This window comes from Catharus ustulatus, chromosome 1 (assembly GCF_009819885.2).
Source record: "Catharus ustulatus isolate bCatUst1 chromosome 1, bCatUst1.pri.v2, whole genome shotgun sequence".
Classification (NCBI taxonomy): Eukaryota; Metazoa; Chordata; class Aves; order Passeriformes; family Turdidae; genus Catharus; species Catharus ustulatus.
In genome coordinates, this window is record NC_046221.1 from 60,196,223 (window position 1) to 60,208,864 (window position 12,642).

Sequence of the window (12,642 nt, forward strand, 5' to 3'; positions counted from 1 at the left end):
TACAAAGCTGGGATTATTCCAGCAAGCACTATGAAAAATTAGCTGTTGTGAATATGATGGGAGGGCATTCACAAAAGTCTGATTCTTTTCCCAACAGTGTGCAATATAGACTTGACTTCATCAACACAGAAAGGGGAAAGGAAAGAGAGGGTGGTGATGGTGGAATTTAAAATTTCTGGGAAAAAAAACCCCTAATCATAGAATCATACTCATCCAGTTTCTCATGCAGGCATTCATTTTCATCCAGTCTCCTGCCTACAAGACTTAAAGCCTTCCTGAGCTGACCACATTCTCCACATCATTACCCATATTCCAGCTCAGAAGCGATGATTATGCCTACAGTGACCCTTTTCTCTCAGACATGTCACCATGTCACCCAGCATTTGGGGCTTGTTGCTACACATATTTCCCACTGCAGGCATTCCCATGCCTCTCTTCTTTGTAAATGATACTCAGTATTGAACAAGTACTATAAAGCAAGAACTACCTCTGTTCATGCATGGAAGAAGGCATTGTTTGGAAAAGTTGGATTGTCTACTTATTTTTATAAATTAAGCAGCAAATTCAGATCTCAAATCAAAGAAGAGAGTTGTCTTTTTGGGCATGCTTAAGTAGTAGAAAAGACTTTTCCAGTTGTGACTACTTAACATTTGTTCTTCTGTACAGCAGGATTTTAAATACACCTCTACTTATCATTGCTAATACATATTTTAATGAATACAAGCATAATTCTTTTAGGATGACTATGACCTGGGCACTAACACTATTTCTGCAGCCTATAGCCAAAACTGCCTCATCAATTTTACTCAGACATTTTTTTAAATCCTTTGCTAATTGGTATTATATAAGTAAAATAATTATTGATGCACACAAAGTAATATGAAGATCTCAAAATCTGCATTGACACAGAACAGTCCTTTTAATTCAAGGTTTTTGGACACTAATCACTACATTTTTTATTGGAAACTGCAAAGTTTTTCACTAGATACCAACAGATTATACTGTCAAAAAAGGCTTCCCCTGCCCCAACCCACTTTTGGGCAGATCTTGAAGCACTAGAGTTTATTCAGTAGTTAAAGCTGAAGCCTGTTTTCCAAAATAAATTCAGTTTTGGCTCATGCTTCAAAATCTTCTATAAGGCCCTTTTCATCTTCAAATTTGGTATGCATGATTTGTGGCCAGGAAATGCCTATGTGACCCTTAGGAAAGCTATTCGGAAAAGCCATTTCAGTAATCTGGGGTGAACAACATATAAATGCTGATCAATCAGGGTTCTCTCTATCACTGTCTACTTCACAAATGGCTCATTTCTAATGACTGCCTGGTAGACAGTTAAAGAAAGAAAAAAAAAAACCAAACAAAACAGAGTTTCCTCTATTACCACTTTTCTGAGTCAATTTCTTATTTGTGCAGTACCAAATTAGAAGAAGAAAGTAAGTCCAATAGTATTTGCTGGAGGAATATTTGTCTTGATAGAAGACAAATGGTGAAATCACCTCCTGGTTTTAAAATCACTATAGCTTGTTTGTTCCTTATTAGATATTATCTTCACTGTCCTGATTTATCAATTAATATACAGTAATCTCTAGAAAATTTGTTTGTTTTCTTTTTCTTGATATGTGAGGTACACTTCCAGGAAAGAGCCACAGTGCAGCTTTGAAAAAGCCATCTTTTTTAAGGAGTGTTATGCAAATTAACAAAACAATCCCCTTTTCTTTCTTTATTTCCTCAGCAACTTCCAAAAAATCCTTCTCTCATCAATATTTTTCCCATTTGTGATGCTGATGAATTAATGTGTCTTAGTTATAAATTCCAGTCACAACTGATACAAGCAGTATCTGTTTAGAAACAACAGATAATTTGATGTTATGCACATGATAGACATTGCCAGAACTGCATTAGCCAGGCAGCTTGCCCACCTGTGGTGCCTTACTAAGATGTTTCCAAGTGGATCTGCAGAAATCCCTCTGGCACAACTGTCACTCACAGGCTCAGTCAGTGTGTAGTGGAAGCCCAATTCAGAAGGCAGAGGACACTTCAAAGTTACTAAGAACTTTCTTCACACTTTCAGGAAAGCACTTCATAAAGTAGTTTATTCTATCCGTCTGTTATGTAAAACTAGGAGGGGAGGGCCTTTGTTTCAAACAACTGAGGTCTTGTTGTTGTAGTTCTTTACTTAATGCATTTTGTATAGAGTGAAGTCTGTCAACTCAGACTGAAAAACTGAAAATTCAGAATATTAACTTCACATCCTTGTACCATATAAGACAAATGTTTGATACACCTACGATAAGTTTATTTTTTAATAGAAAGGGAAAAGATTTGCAGTTTATAAAAAAAGCATATACATGAATATACATACACGTATATATGTTGCCTCAAAGAAATAATAAAGAAGGTGCCAGACTTCTCCCAGCAAAACCCCTAAGAATGGCAGTCAGATGTTCTCTAGAACAGAGAGATCATACTGAATAAGTGCAAAGTCTTTTAAAGGAGAATCTTTCTGGTATGTCATATTGCAAAAATCCTTATTACCACTGCTGGAACTTTGTTTTTATTAATAGGCTATCCAAGTAAGTAATTGTTATGTGAATAGATCTGAAATCAGGATCAATTTTTGTTGCTTGTAACTCTTACTTCTTTAAAGCTTTTATTTATTTTGGAGATGGCAAACACTAATGCTGGAATGAGTCCCTGGTCCTCTTTCTGTCATTCCAACAATCTATGTATTTGTACATAGTCATGTGTCATCATGGTACGTGGTATCTATAAAAGTGAGGCAAAAAGGGAGGTCAGAATACAACTCTAAAACAAAAGATTTTAAAAGCAACATTGAACTCTGTCTTGTAACTCCATTGACTGCAGTGGAATTGCACCAAGGCTGAGTCTAACCCTGTGTAACTTAATTACAATATACTTTATGTTTATTTTATTAATCCATTTCTTTGTCTGCAAGTCTGAAAGCAATGTTATCTGCAGGTGTGCTTTTCAGACTTTTATTTTCCTCACCTCCTGGAATCACAGGCTATGAGTAGGCGGGACTTTATTTATCCATAAATTAGAAAGACTTTTCTTGTCACTCCTAATAAAAGCTGCATCATCTAAGGTTCAAAAAGTTTGTTTACCACATCCAGCCAATGTAGATTTGGTCATGCTTTTCAGAGTAAGAGAAAAGATTAATAAGGCCTACAAAAAGATGTGTAATAGTGTTTCCCATTTCTCCCAACTCAGACCCTGCTAGAATTGGACTCCCTCATAATGCTATGGACTTCAGAAATATTAACTTTTTTTTTTTTTCTTAGCCTAATAAATGGGAACAATCACTACCTATAGTGCTTCACGATTGCAAAGTAAGAGTTAAAAAAAAGAAAAAAAAAAAAAAAGAAAACCAAAGTGCCCATACATATTCAGGTTCAGCTGTTTAAATATTGGGGCAAAATGGAAGACACAAAATGGAAGAGATTTATTAGGCCTGGACTTACAGATGGCTTTATGGTTTCAGGACAAGGCTTTGACATCGTCACAATACATCAGACTTCAGCTATGGTGAGATCTCTGGATACTGACCAGGCATAGCTGCAAATTACTGCAGGAGTGGCCTTACACACAGCAGAAGAGTGGAATGAAATGGATGCATGGTCAGCACAGGAAACAGTTCTGGAGCTCAAAACCCCTTCATGCCTCTGTGGGGGGAAAAAAATTGCCCTACTTCCTGAAAAAAAATATTACTGGCTCAATATTTTCTTCACACATTGAAGAGAAGCCACAGATAGAGGGAAACCACTAAGTGCAATTTTCTGATGGCTCAGTTTTCACTGAAGTAGAATTAACTCTGTGGCAAAATGGTGAACTATGAGGGCAGAAGAAGGAACACAGATGAACTTTTAGCTCTACTGTCAAGAACTTCATTATTGCAGCCAGGCAGTGCCAGAGAGAGACATGGTCCTCTTTTCTTACAGATGTTCAATGAGACAAAAGAAATATCAGTGTTCCCCAGGAAAGGAGCTTTCATGGAAGTATTTGTGGGTTTTTCTCCCTTGGTATTTGTCTTCTCTATTTCTTTCTTCTTGGATTATCAGTCAATTTTGGAAAGCTCAGTTCCAACAGCTTCCTTTGTTGGAGGAATCCTCTGAATTGTCTTTATCAGGTAGGCAAAGGGGATCAAATTTTCAGTCCATACTAATCAGCATGGCATTATGTGTTTCAGGGGAACTACACTAATTCATACCAGCTGTCCCTCTTATCCTCAGGGACCCAAGATATAATTCAATAATCCAGGCTAACCACATGACAGCTAGAGACCTTTCTTAGTTACTACTGTATAAAATGAGTACTGGGGGAAAATATTCAAAGCATCTCTAAAACTCCCTGAAGACAAAAAAGAACAATGAAATGCACTCCTTATTTCTCTCTCTTCACAAACCTAGAACTTCATTCTGCTTCCAAAGAGGTCTTGAGAGAGGATAAAATAGGATTTACCACTGTTACCACTGCATCTTATTTCCAATGTGTATTGCATGTGCAGCATATTTAACATTTGTAGCAATTTCTGCCAAAATGCTATTAATCTCAGTAGAAAATTGGATTAGAAAGCTTTGAATCACTCTTGAAGTTATCATTTACTACAGATGTGTATGCACATGCAGAAAACTTGAAGAAGGAATTGTGTCTTCTGCTACATCCTCTGGAGATGAAATTATGTCCATATTCAATTTCATTACAGTTGTTTATTCGATTGGAACAAAATCATAAAAGCCTATATATTAGCTATCATACAGTACACCCTTTTGCACAGATACACAGCATATGGGATAAAGGCAGATTTTAATATTCATTCTCTGCAGTACTAACCAAAGTGTCTCAGCATGATAGTTGTGCACCAGAAACCAGTTTTGAGCTCCCACCCTTCCAAAAGATTTAAATACAGACTGGTAGAAGATATGAAGAAATTCTTTGTAAGTAATTGCTTTTCATTTTTTGACATTTATGCTTTCTTAATATATTTAATTCTCTTCTAAAGTTAAGTGAAACATAAAAAAAATATTCCTATTATTTCCCTCAGCTATAACAGTTTTGTGCATCAAAGAGCTTTAGAGAAAAAAAAAACCTGAAAGCATTCCATGGAAAGTACAACTGAGTGAATGTCTCCTAGACTGTAACAATATTCTCCAAAGATAGGTATGTACAAAAAAAAGAGAAAAACGTGGGTTTAGATTGGCATGAAAACCTCTTTAGAAGTCTACCTCAGTACCGCTTTGAAACCTTCAGTTTAAAACCTTTTACCTCTTTGTCCTATAGGCCTTGGTAAAGTCCTTGCTAACTTTTTTATAAATCCCCTTTTATACATTGAAAGGAGCCTTCTTCTTCAGGCAACCCTCCCAGTCTTTCTTCACAGGAGAGATGTTCCAGCCCTCTGATCATTCTTTTTACCATCTTCTGGACCCACTCTAAGAGATCCAGGTCTCTCTTCTGCTGAGAGTCCCAGAGGTGGATGCAGTCTACTCACACCATCTGCAACTTTCATTAATGACAGACAATAATTTCAATTATCGTATTTCTTTTTTTTTTTTCCAGTAAAACAAGAGATCTAGCGACATGTTTTCTCTGAGTGGCATCTAAATCTATTTTAATAACTATACTGAGTGTGGGCCACAACGTGAGAGATTATTGAAACCATCTTCTCAGATAAGCTTCATAGTCAAATCCTAAGTGTAATAAAGTGACGTGGAACGTTTCCACCAGCTCTGTTACATTGCATTGTGCCAATAGTGATAATACACTTTTGAAAACTGTGCAGCCTGTTAGAAAATTCCATAGAACCCTGTCAATTACTACATACATATTTTACCATTTTCCCCACAGGTTTTGTAGTGTGGGTTTAAAAAATGAAAGAACTATTTTAATAAACTTTTAATGGAATAAATCTTGCAAATAGCAACTTTATAACTAACATTAGTTCTTGCATATGTGCTAGCTCCAGCATAAAAAGCTTTGAGAATGAGCTAACCGCAAAACTCCATAGAGTTTGATTTAGCAGAGTAATGGAGACTTACTTATTGCAATAAGAGTTAGCATAGACATAAAAAGAAAAGTTTCTACAGTGGCAGAAAATACGAAAAGGAAACAAATGAGGTACAGGAAGTATAGGAAGTGCCACAGAAAATTACTTGATAGGCTCTAATTGAGGAAAGCTGTCCATCTCCAGATGAGTATTTGTAAGCTTTCAATTTAGTGATGTGTTTGTGAAGTCATTACAAATTATCTACCATCATGGAAACCACATTATGTATGAAAAAATTTAGAATTACTCAGGATAGTTTTTAAAAGGATGATATTTGTTTCAAATGTTTTCCCTCAATTTTATTGGCAATTATATATTCTGATCTAAAATGACCAATTTTTGCCTACATTCTCATTCTTACAATAAATTCTTTTCTTACTTTACATGGAGCGTAATTTTGCAAAACTAAAATGTTGAAATGTTTTTAGCTCCAGAGAGTGAAAACCTATGCAACAGTAATATATATTAATTTACTTGGAAATGAAAAAGGATTTTAGCAAGCACATTTTATACAATCATCATGACTGACACACGATTGTCTCCTTCCTAGGTTTTATTATGTATCCTTTCAGATTCTGTCTTTTAATGAAGATATAGTCCAGAAGAGGAAAGCTTAAAACAAATGCACTATAAGGTGCTAATAAATTGATCTCTAAATTTCAGGAAATGCTTATTTTTTCAGATTCCAGAAACTCTTTTCTCTGTGCTAACTCCACAACAGGTCAAAATGTCAGTACATATGCCCACGATACAAGCACCTGAGGCTAATTGGAACAATCCAATACAGTTCTGCACAAAGACGCAAACTTCAGATTTGCAGTACAGAAACTCAGGAACAATTTGGCAATTTACTACAAGCATACAAATTATGACAAGAATTGTGACAAAGAATTAGCATACCAAGTACAGTATCCTCTTACCTAAAATATACTGTAAAATAGGCAAGACCTACTCTCTGGAGTACTTGCCATTTATATGTTGCTACAGTACTTAAAGTGTGTAATGTTAATTTTTTCCCTACAAAACTGTCCCCGGACACTTACTTCAGCTTCGGTCCGCACACACATCATTATTCCCTGATCCTACACAATTACAGGCATATTGACTAAGACCACTTCTATTTAAGAAAGTTTACTCCCTTAGGTCTCTCCAGGAGATGTCTCCAGATGGCTGTTCAGAATGGATTTGAACTTATGTGGTGATCTGCCTCAGTGGGATCCTGTGTCTGTGCTGACTTTCAGGGGGAACTGAGGAGACAACTCTCCTTAAAATTAGCATTTATAAATATCCTACCCCCCAGGGCACACCAATTTTCACAAAGAAGGGTTACATGCTGTAAGTTTATACTTATGCTTTCCAGCACTAATTTATCCATGTTAAACAGTCCACAAAACTTTGTTCACTTTATGTTTTAAAAATTCATTATAATTATCTTAATATGAACTAAAAGCATTATATAGATGCAATATAAGCAATTTTTTAGAGTGATTGCTTCTAAGAAAATCTGGTTCAATGCTCAGCAAAGAACCAACTGTTCTTGACACAGTTAAGAAACACACAATCTGATTAAAAATATTAGCTACTGATTCTTTGCCTAAGGCTCAGAAACAATGTTTTTCAGTTCAGTATCTCTGAGCTTGAACTGGTAGAAAGAGACACTTCAGTAATGTTAAAATATGTAAAGTAAAAATTGTTAAATGCTAAGAAGGCAATCAAGGAAGGACACTAAATTAAAATGGAAATAAATAAAAATAAATTCAACCTGACAAATCCTGGAGGTATGCATAACTGTAAATGGAAAGAACAAGGAAGTGGTGTGTATCAGTCTACCTAATAGATGAGATATCAGAAGTGGTATGAAGAAATAGGAACTTTCATTCAGAATATTAAAACTCTCTGCTAGTGATGTCTTTTGAAAAGCGCCGAAAATACCTTTATTCTTGTCAGCTTGTAAACAAAGTGTCTTAGAAGTCCAAAATGCAGAAAGATGGATGCTGAAAGGGAAATAGCTGAATCTCTAAAGACAAATCTGTGTAGATTAGAGCAGGAAGTATGTGAGAAAAAAAACTACCAAAGAAAAAAGCAATTAAAGAGAAACTTATCTAAAAATCAAACCTGTTTCATTAAAATTCAGGGTGCTGTAGAACTGCCTCCTCTTTTCTATTAAGATGACATATTACAAGTCAAATATTTGGGACATGTATAAACTGCATCAAAATATCATAGAACATTGACCATGACAGTACAATGCAAATTATTATAGCTCATTAAAATTTGTCACTCTTACAAGTAAGCTGAAGAATGACAAACTGAAGCTAGCTATAGTATCAAGGGTTAATTGAAAGGCATCTAAAGAACTCATTCAAAGATCAGTTGCTTGCAGCATTTATTGATAATATGTAATGAAGAATGACTATCAGCAGGGCCAAATCTGAGACTGCACAAAGCTGCTCTTGTTTAATGGGAGGAAACAAAAAAACTTCCGAGTGACAGCCAGAACTAAGTAAACTAAGCCTGAGCAGCAGATAAAATCCAATAGAAATCAGTCCTTTTGAGTTGCAGAGTTCATGGGCCTTGAACTGATATTATGAAACTTCACCAACTTTATGTTCAGGAAGGTAGCTTGTTATTGTTGTGTCCCAAGGGAATCCTTGCATGGACAAACTCACCCAAAATGCTTGTATCAGGGTGCCTAAAGACAGTGACATTACAAAACTTCAGTAACCAGACATACAAATGAACCCCAGGGAATTCATAACAGCACCTTCCCATGTGGATTCTCTGATGTCTGTCTAGGATGAAGTCACACTCCTGCAAGGATACTAATAATGGTACTCATTTTTGTTTATATTTTTGAGACTCATATTCCTTCAAAGTGATTGAAGTTGGCCTAAGGACTCAAAAGTTATTGAGGAGATCGCAAAATCCTACAGGAAATATGATTACCTAAGACTGTTTCTTTGAGAAACGAAACACTGTTATTGTGAAAAAGAAAACAGAAATCATTCCATCATTTTAGGGAGCATCCGGGCAATATTCTTCATCATATGGTTTAGTTTTAGGTAGTTCAGCAAGCAACAGGGTTTTTGATTTGATGATATCTATGGGTTCCTGCCAACTCAAGATATTTTATGATTTTATGATTTTAAGTACTGTATTCTGATTGTCTCTTCCCTTGCACTCTTCCCAAAGACTGAGTGATTTGCAAGGTAAAATAACGTGTGGAAGATAAGTGTTTAAGAAACATACTTTCTCTAGGCATGAATAGACACGAAATGACATGATAAAAGTACAAATGAATTCTAAGAGGGAGTAGTAAGACCAGGAATTTTTTCCCCCTCTCTACTAATAGAATGCTAAAGAACATTTTCAAAGGAATTAAATGACTTTATATTGAAACCTAAGGTTCACTTTCAGAACTCCATCATGAGTTGTAACTATATCTGAAGCTGTTGTGATTAAAAAAAAAAAAAGTGTAGCATTTCAAATAGAGTAAAACTATATCCCTTACCAAAAAATATCCTCCCCAAAAATCACAAACCAAACAACGTCCAAAGAAACAGCATACAGAAAGAGAAAAATACCTAATATAAAAAGCTTCTAAATGTGAGGAGGACAAAGCTTAGCAGAACTGTACTGTCAAAAAGCAATGATTCAGTATTTCTACAATGTGTCAATGGGCCAAAATGCCAAGATTCATCTTGAGGCTCCCAGGCAATATATACTGCCTTACACTTATTATACTTTCTGCAGTGGTGATGGGGATTCTTTTAAAGCATTATATTTTTAAGACAAGGCAATTGTTTCAAGAAAGGTAGTCATAAACTGCACCTTCTAGTTGACATTGCTTCCCAAGAAACAGTAGCCCACAAACAGCAGCACACAACAGATACACTCACAGATGTGTGTAGTAATCACAGGGACCCTACCTATCACTGTTACACTCTTAAAGTCTCTGCAATTTCCTCTTTAATCATTCTGAATACTCAAGCTCAGCACAGTTTTAAAATCAGCCCAGTCCTCTGTTTTGACCTAATAATAAGTATCTAGAAGCTGTTTTAACCAAGAGATCAGAATCCTTCTGAAAAACTGTACTTCTCAGAACCTTTCTCTGACTGCTGAAGACACAATTACAAGTCTCCCTTAATCACATCACAAGGCACTAAGGAAAGCTTGTAGGTCTGTCCCTAATCACACCTCAGTAAAGCACAGTCTGAACTAGAAGTTCCTCTAAACAGCAAATCTTCCTCACACAGCTTAAAGAAAACATGAGATTTATTTATTGATTGATTTTAATTTTAAAAAGAATCCTTGCAGACTGAACAGAAAAACTAAGGCTTTTTTGTTCTTCTACTATTTTCAAACTGCTTCTTCCATGACCAACAACTGACCTTGCACCAAAAGCTGGCATGTGCCTGGTACCTGCCTCCTGGTGTCACTGACAGCACATGGCCACTGCAAAGGGAGCAAGCACAGTAGGATAGCCCTGTCCCTGGCTTCAGTGCCATGACACATCATGGGCTTACCTATTTTCTCTGTGCACACATATGATCTTGTGTTATATTACAGTACTTCCTTTTTATTACATGGCTCTGTACTTCATGGCTATAAAGACTGCACAAATTACAGCATTAGAAGTTTTAAAAGAGCTTATTAGATGTCTGGTTGACATATAATGGATGAAATTCAGTAACAAAATTAAAATGTAATCAAAGTAAGGATGATATTTGAACTTCTTAAACCATTCAAGCTCTTGCTAACGAATATCTAAATGGAAGTCCATTTTTATTTCTAAGGCAAAATCTGTGAAGTACTCTGGGCTGAGGACCTGTGCTTTCTAGGAGACACAGCCAGTGGTTGCAGTAACGAATTGGTTACACAAATTCATGCCTAAACACCCTAGCATTCCTTTGCATCTTTACAAAGCATCTAAGTTAATGTTCTGCTTTTCTTGGAAAAAAGGGAACACACAAATTGTTTGTTTTTTTGTTATGACTTGAATATCTAGTGCAAATCAGAACATAGCACTTCATCAAAGGATAACCACTTAACTAAGATAAGGTCTTTCTCAACCTAGCACCTTGTGGAGTAGAAGGTTTCTTTCTCCTTGGGGTCCTTGAGAACTGTTTATCAAGAGGGAGATTTAGATGCAAAATGTCCACATGCTTTAGATTTCATGAGACAGACTGCATCAAGGAGAAGTGAGTTTGGACTGAAAAATGTGGATACTATTTATGTCAAGGGTCTAAACAAATATTTTCTTTAGGCTGTTGCACAGAGTCTGTAGACAAAATAGCTAGACAGTAGAGGAGCATAATTTATGTGGTAGAGTTACTTCTCAGCAATGAAGGTTTTAAGGACAGCTGGCAAATAAGATAGATTTGATGAAGTTCTGCTTTGTTCAGAGGGAAAACACATTTTCAGCATCTTGTTAAATGTAATTTGAAATAAGATATGTAACTTTTTCTGGCACAGCAATTCCTCTCATTTCCTGTCAAATGGTTCTTGTCAAATTAGGCTGCTTGGAGTTATAGGCAGGGAACATTTCTCTCATTTTCTCTTCCTTAGGGAATCTAGCACAATATAAGTGCAACAACAAAAACATAGGCAACAATTTATGTTAAGGATCCTATTTTGCCTACAATAACCTCTCTGAAAAGCTACCATCATTTCTGTTTTAAGGAGTGCTTTCTGTGAAGAATTAATTTTAGCCTCTAGCTTCCTAGTGTCACAGAAGGTTTTATGCCATACTTCCAATATTCTAATTTTCCATTTTTCAGATTTTCTTTGGATGAAGGATAAAAATGCAATTATTGAAAAATTTTCTCTATTTTGTACAAACAAAACCAATGAAGAACATTGATAGGCTGCATGAAGGAGAAAGAAATCTATATTGAAAAAAAGCACTTACACTTCTTTCCTAAACAATTAAAAAGATTGTTTTTTTTTCTCTAGAATATTAATACAAGATTGAAGCTTTCAAAATTCATGACATCGGGCTAAATAAGTCTATTACACATTTCTAGCATGTATAAATGATGCATCATTTTTGACAAGGAAATATAAATTAAATTGAAATAACAGGGTTGTACTTACTGTAGCTAATTCATCAAATTTCCCAAAAAGCTCATTCAGCAGCTTCACCAGCTCTTGGGCAGTACACTGTGATGCCAAACTAGTGAACCCCACAATGTCTGCAAACAAAATGCTGTAAAGAAGGAAAGAGACACAGATAAATCAGTAGAGAAGACATGCTCACATTCTTATTACTCTCTTTCATAGCACAAATATGACCCAAAGCACAAACTCTAAAAAGTCCTGAAATATTATCAATAAAGTGCCCGTTGAAAAAAAGAAAAGAAAAATACTCAGAAAAATAGGCATTAGTCTGGGGCTGTCAACTGTTGCAGAGAACTCTCAGATGCTTTCAATGGCTACCAGGCAGATGAGGCAAAACATTTCATTCACAGAGTGCCCAAGTACTGTAGGAGCATCGTGAACAATTTATTCTCTTTGCAGCTAGGACCTCCTCAGCAAAACTGGTTTCACAGACAGTTTTGCACTGCTAGAGTTTCACAGCC

General features: G+C 35.9%; 1 protein-coding gene across 2 annotated transcripts in view; it reads right to left on the minus strand.

The window, feature by feature from the left end:
• The window catches only part of ADCY1 (adenylate cyclase 1), a 153,697-nt gene that overhangs the window by 59,285 nt on the left and 81,770 nt on the right, over nucleotides 1-12,642 (minus strand). For both annotated transcript variants that reach the window (XM_033056283.1, XM_033056292.1), the window contains exon 4: nucleotides 12,158-12,269. In XM_033056283.1, coding sequence (XP_032912174.1) covers nucleotides 12,158-12,269 — 112 coding nt within the window. The remainder of the gene's footprint in view (nucleotides 1-12,157; nucleotides 12,270-12,642) is intronic.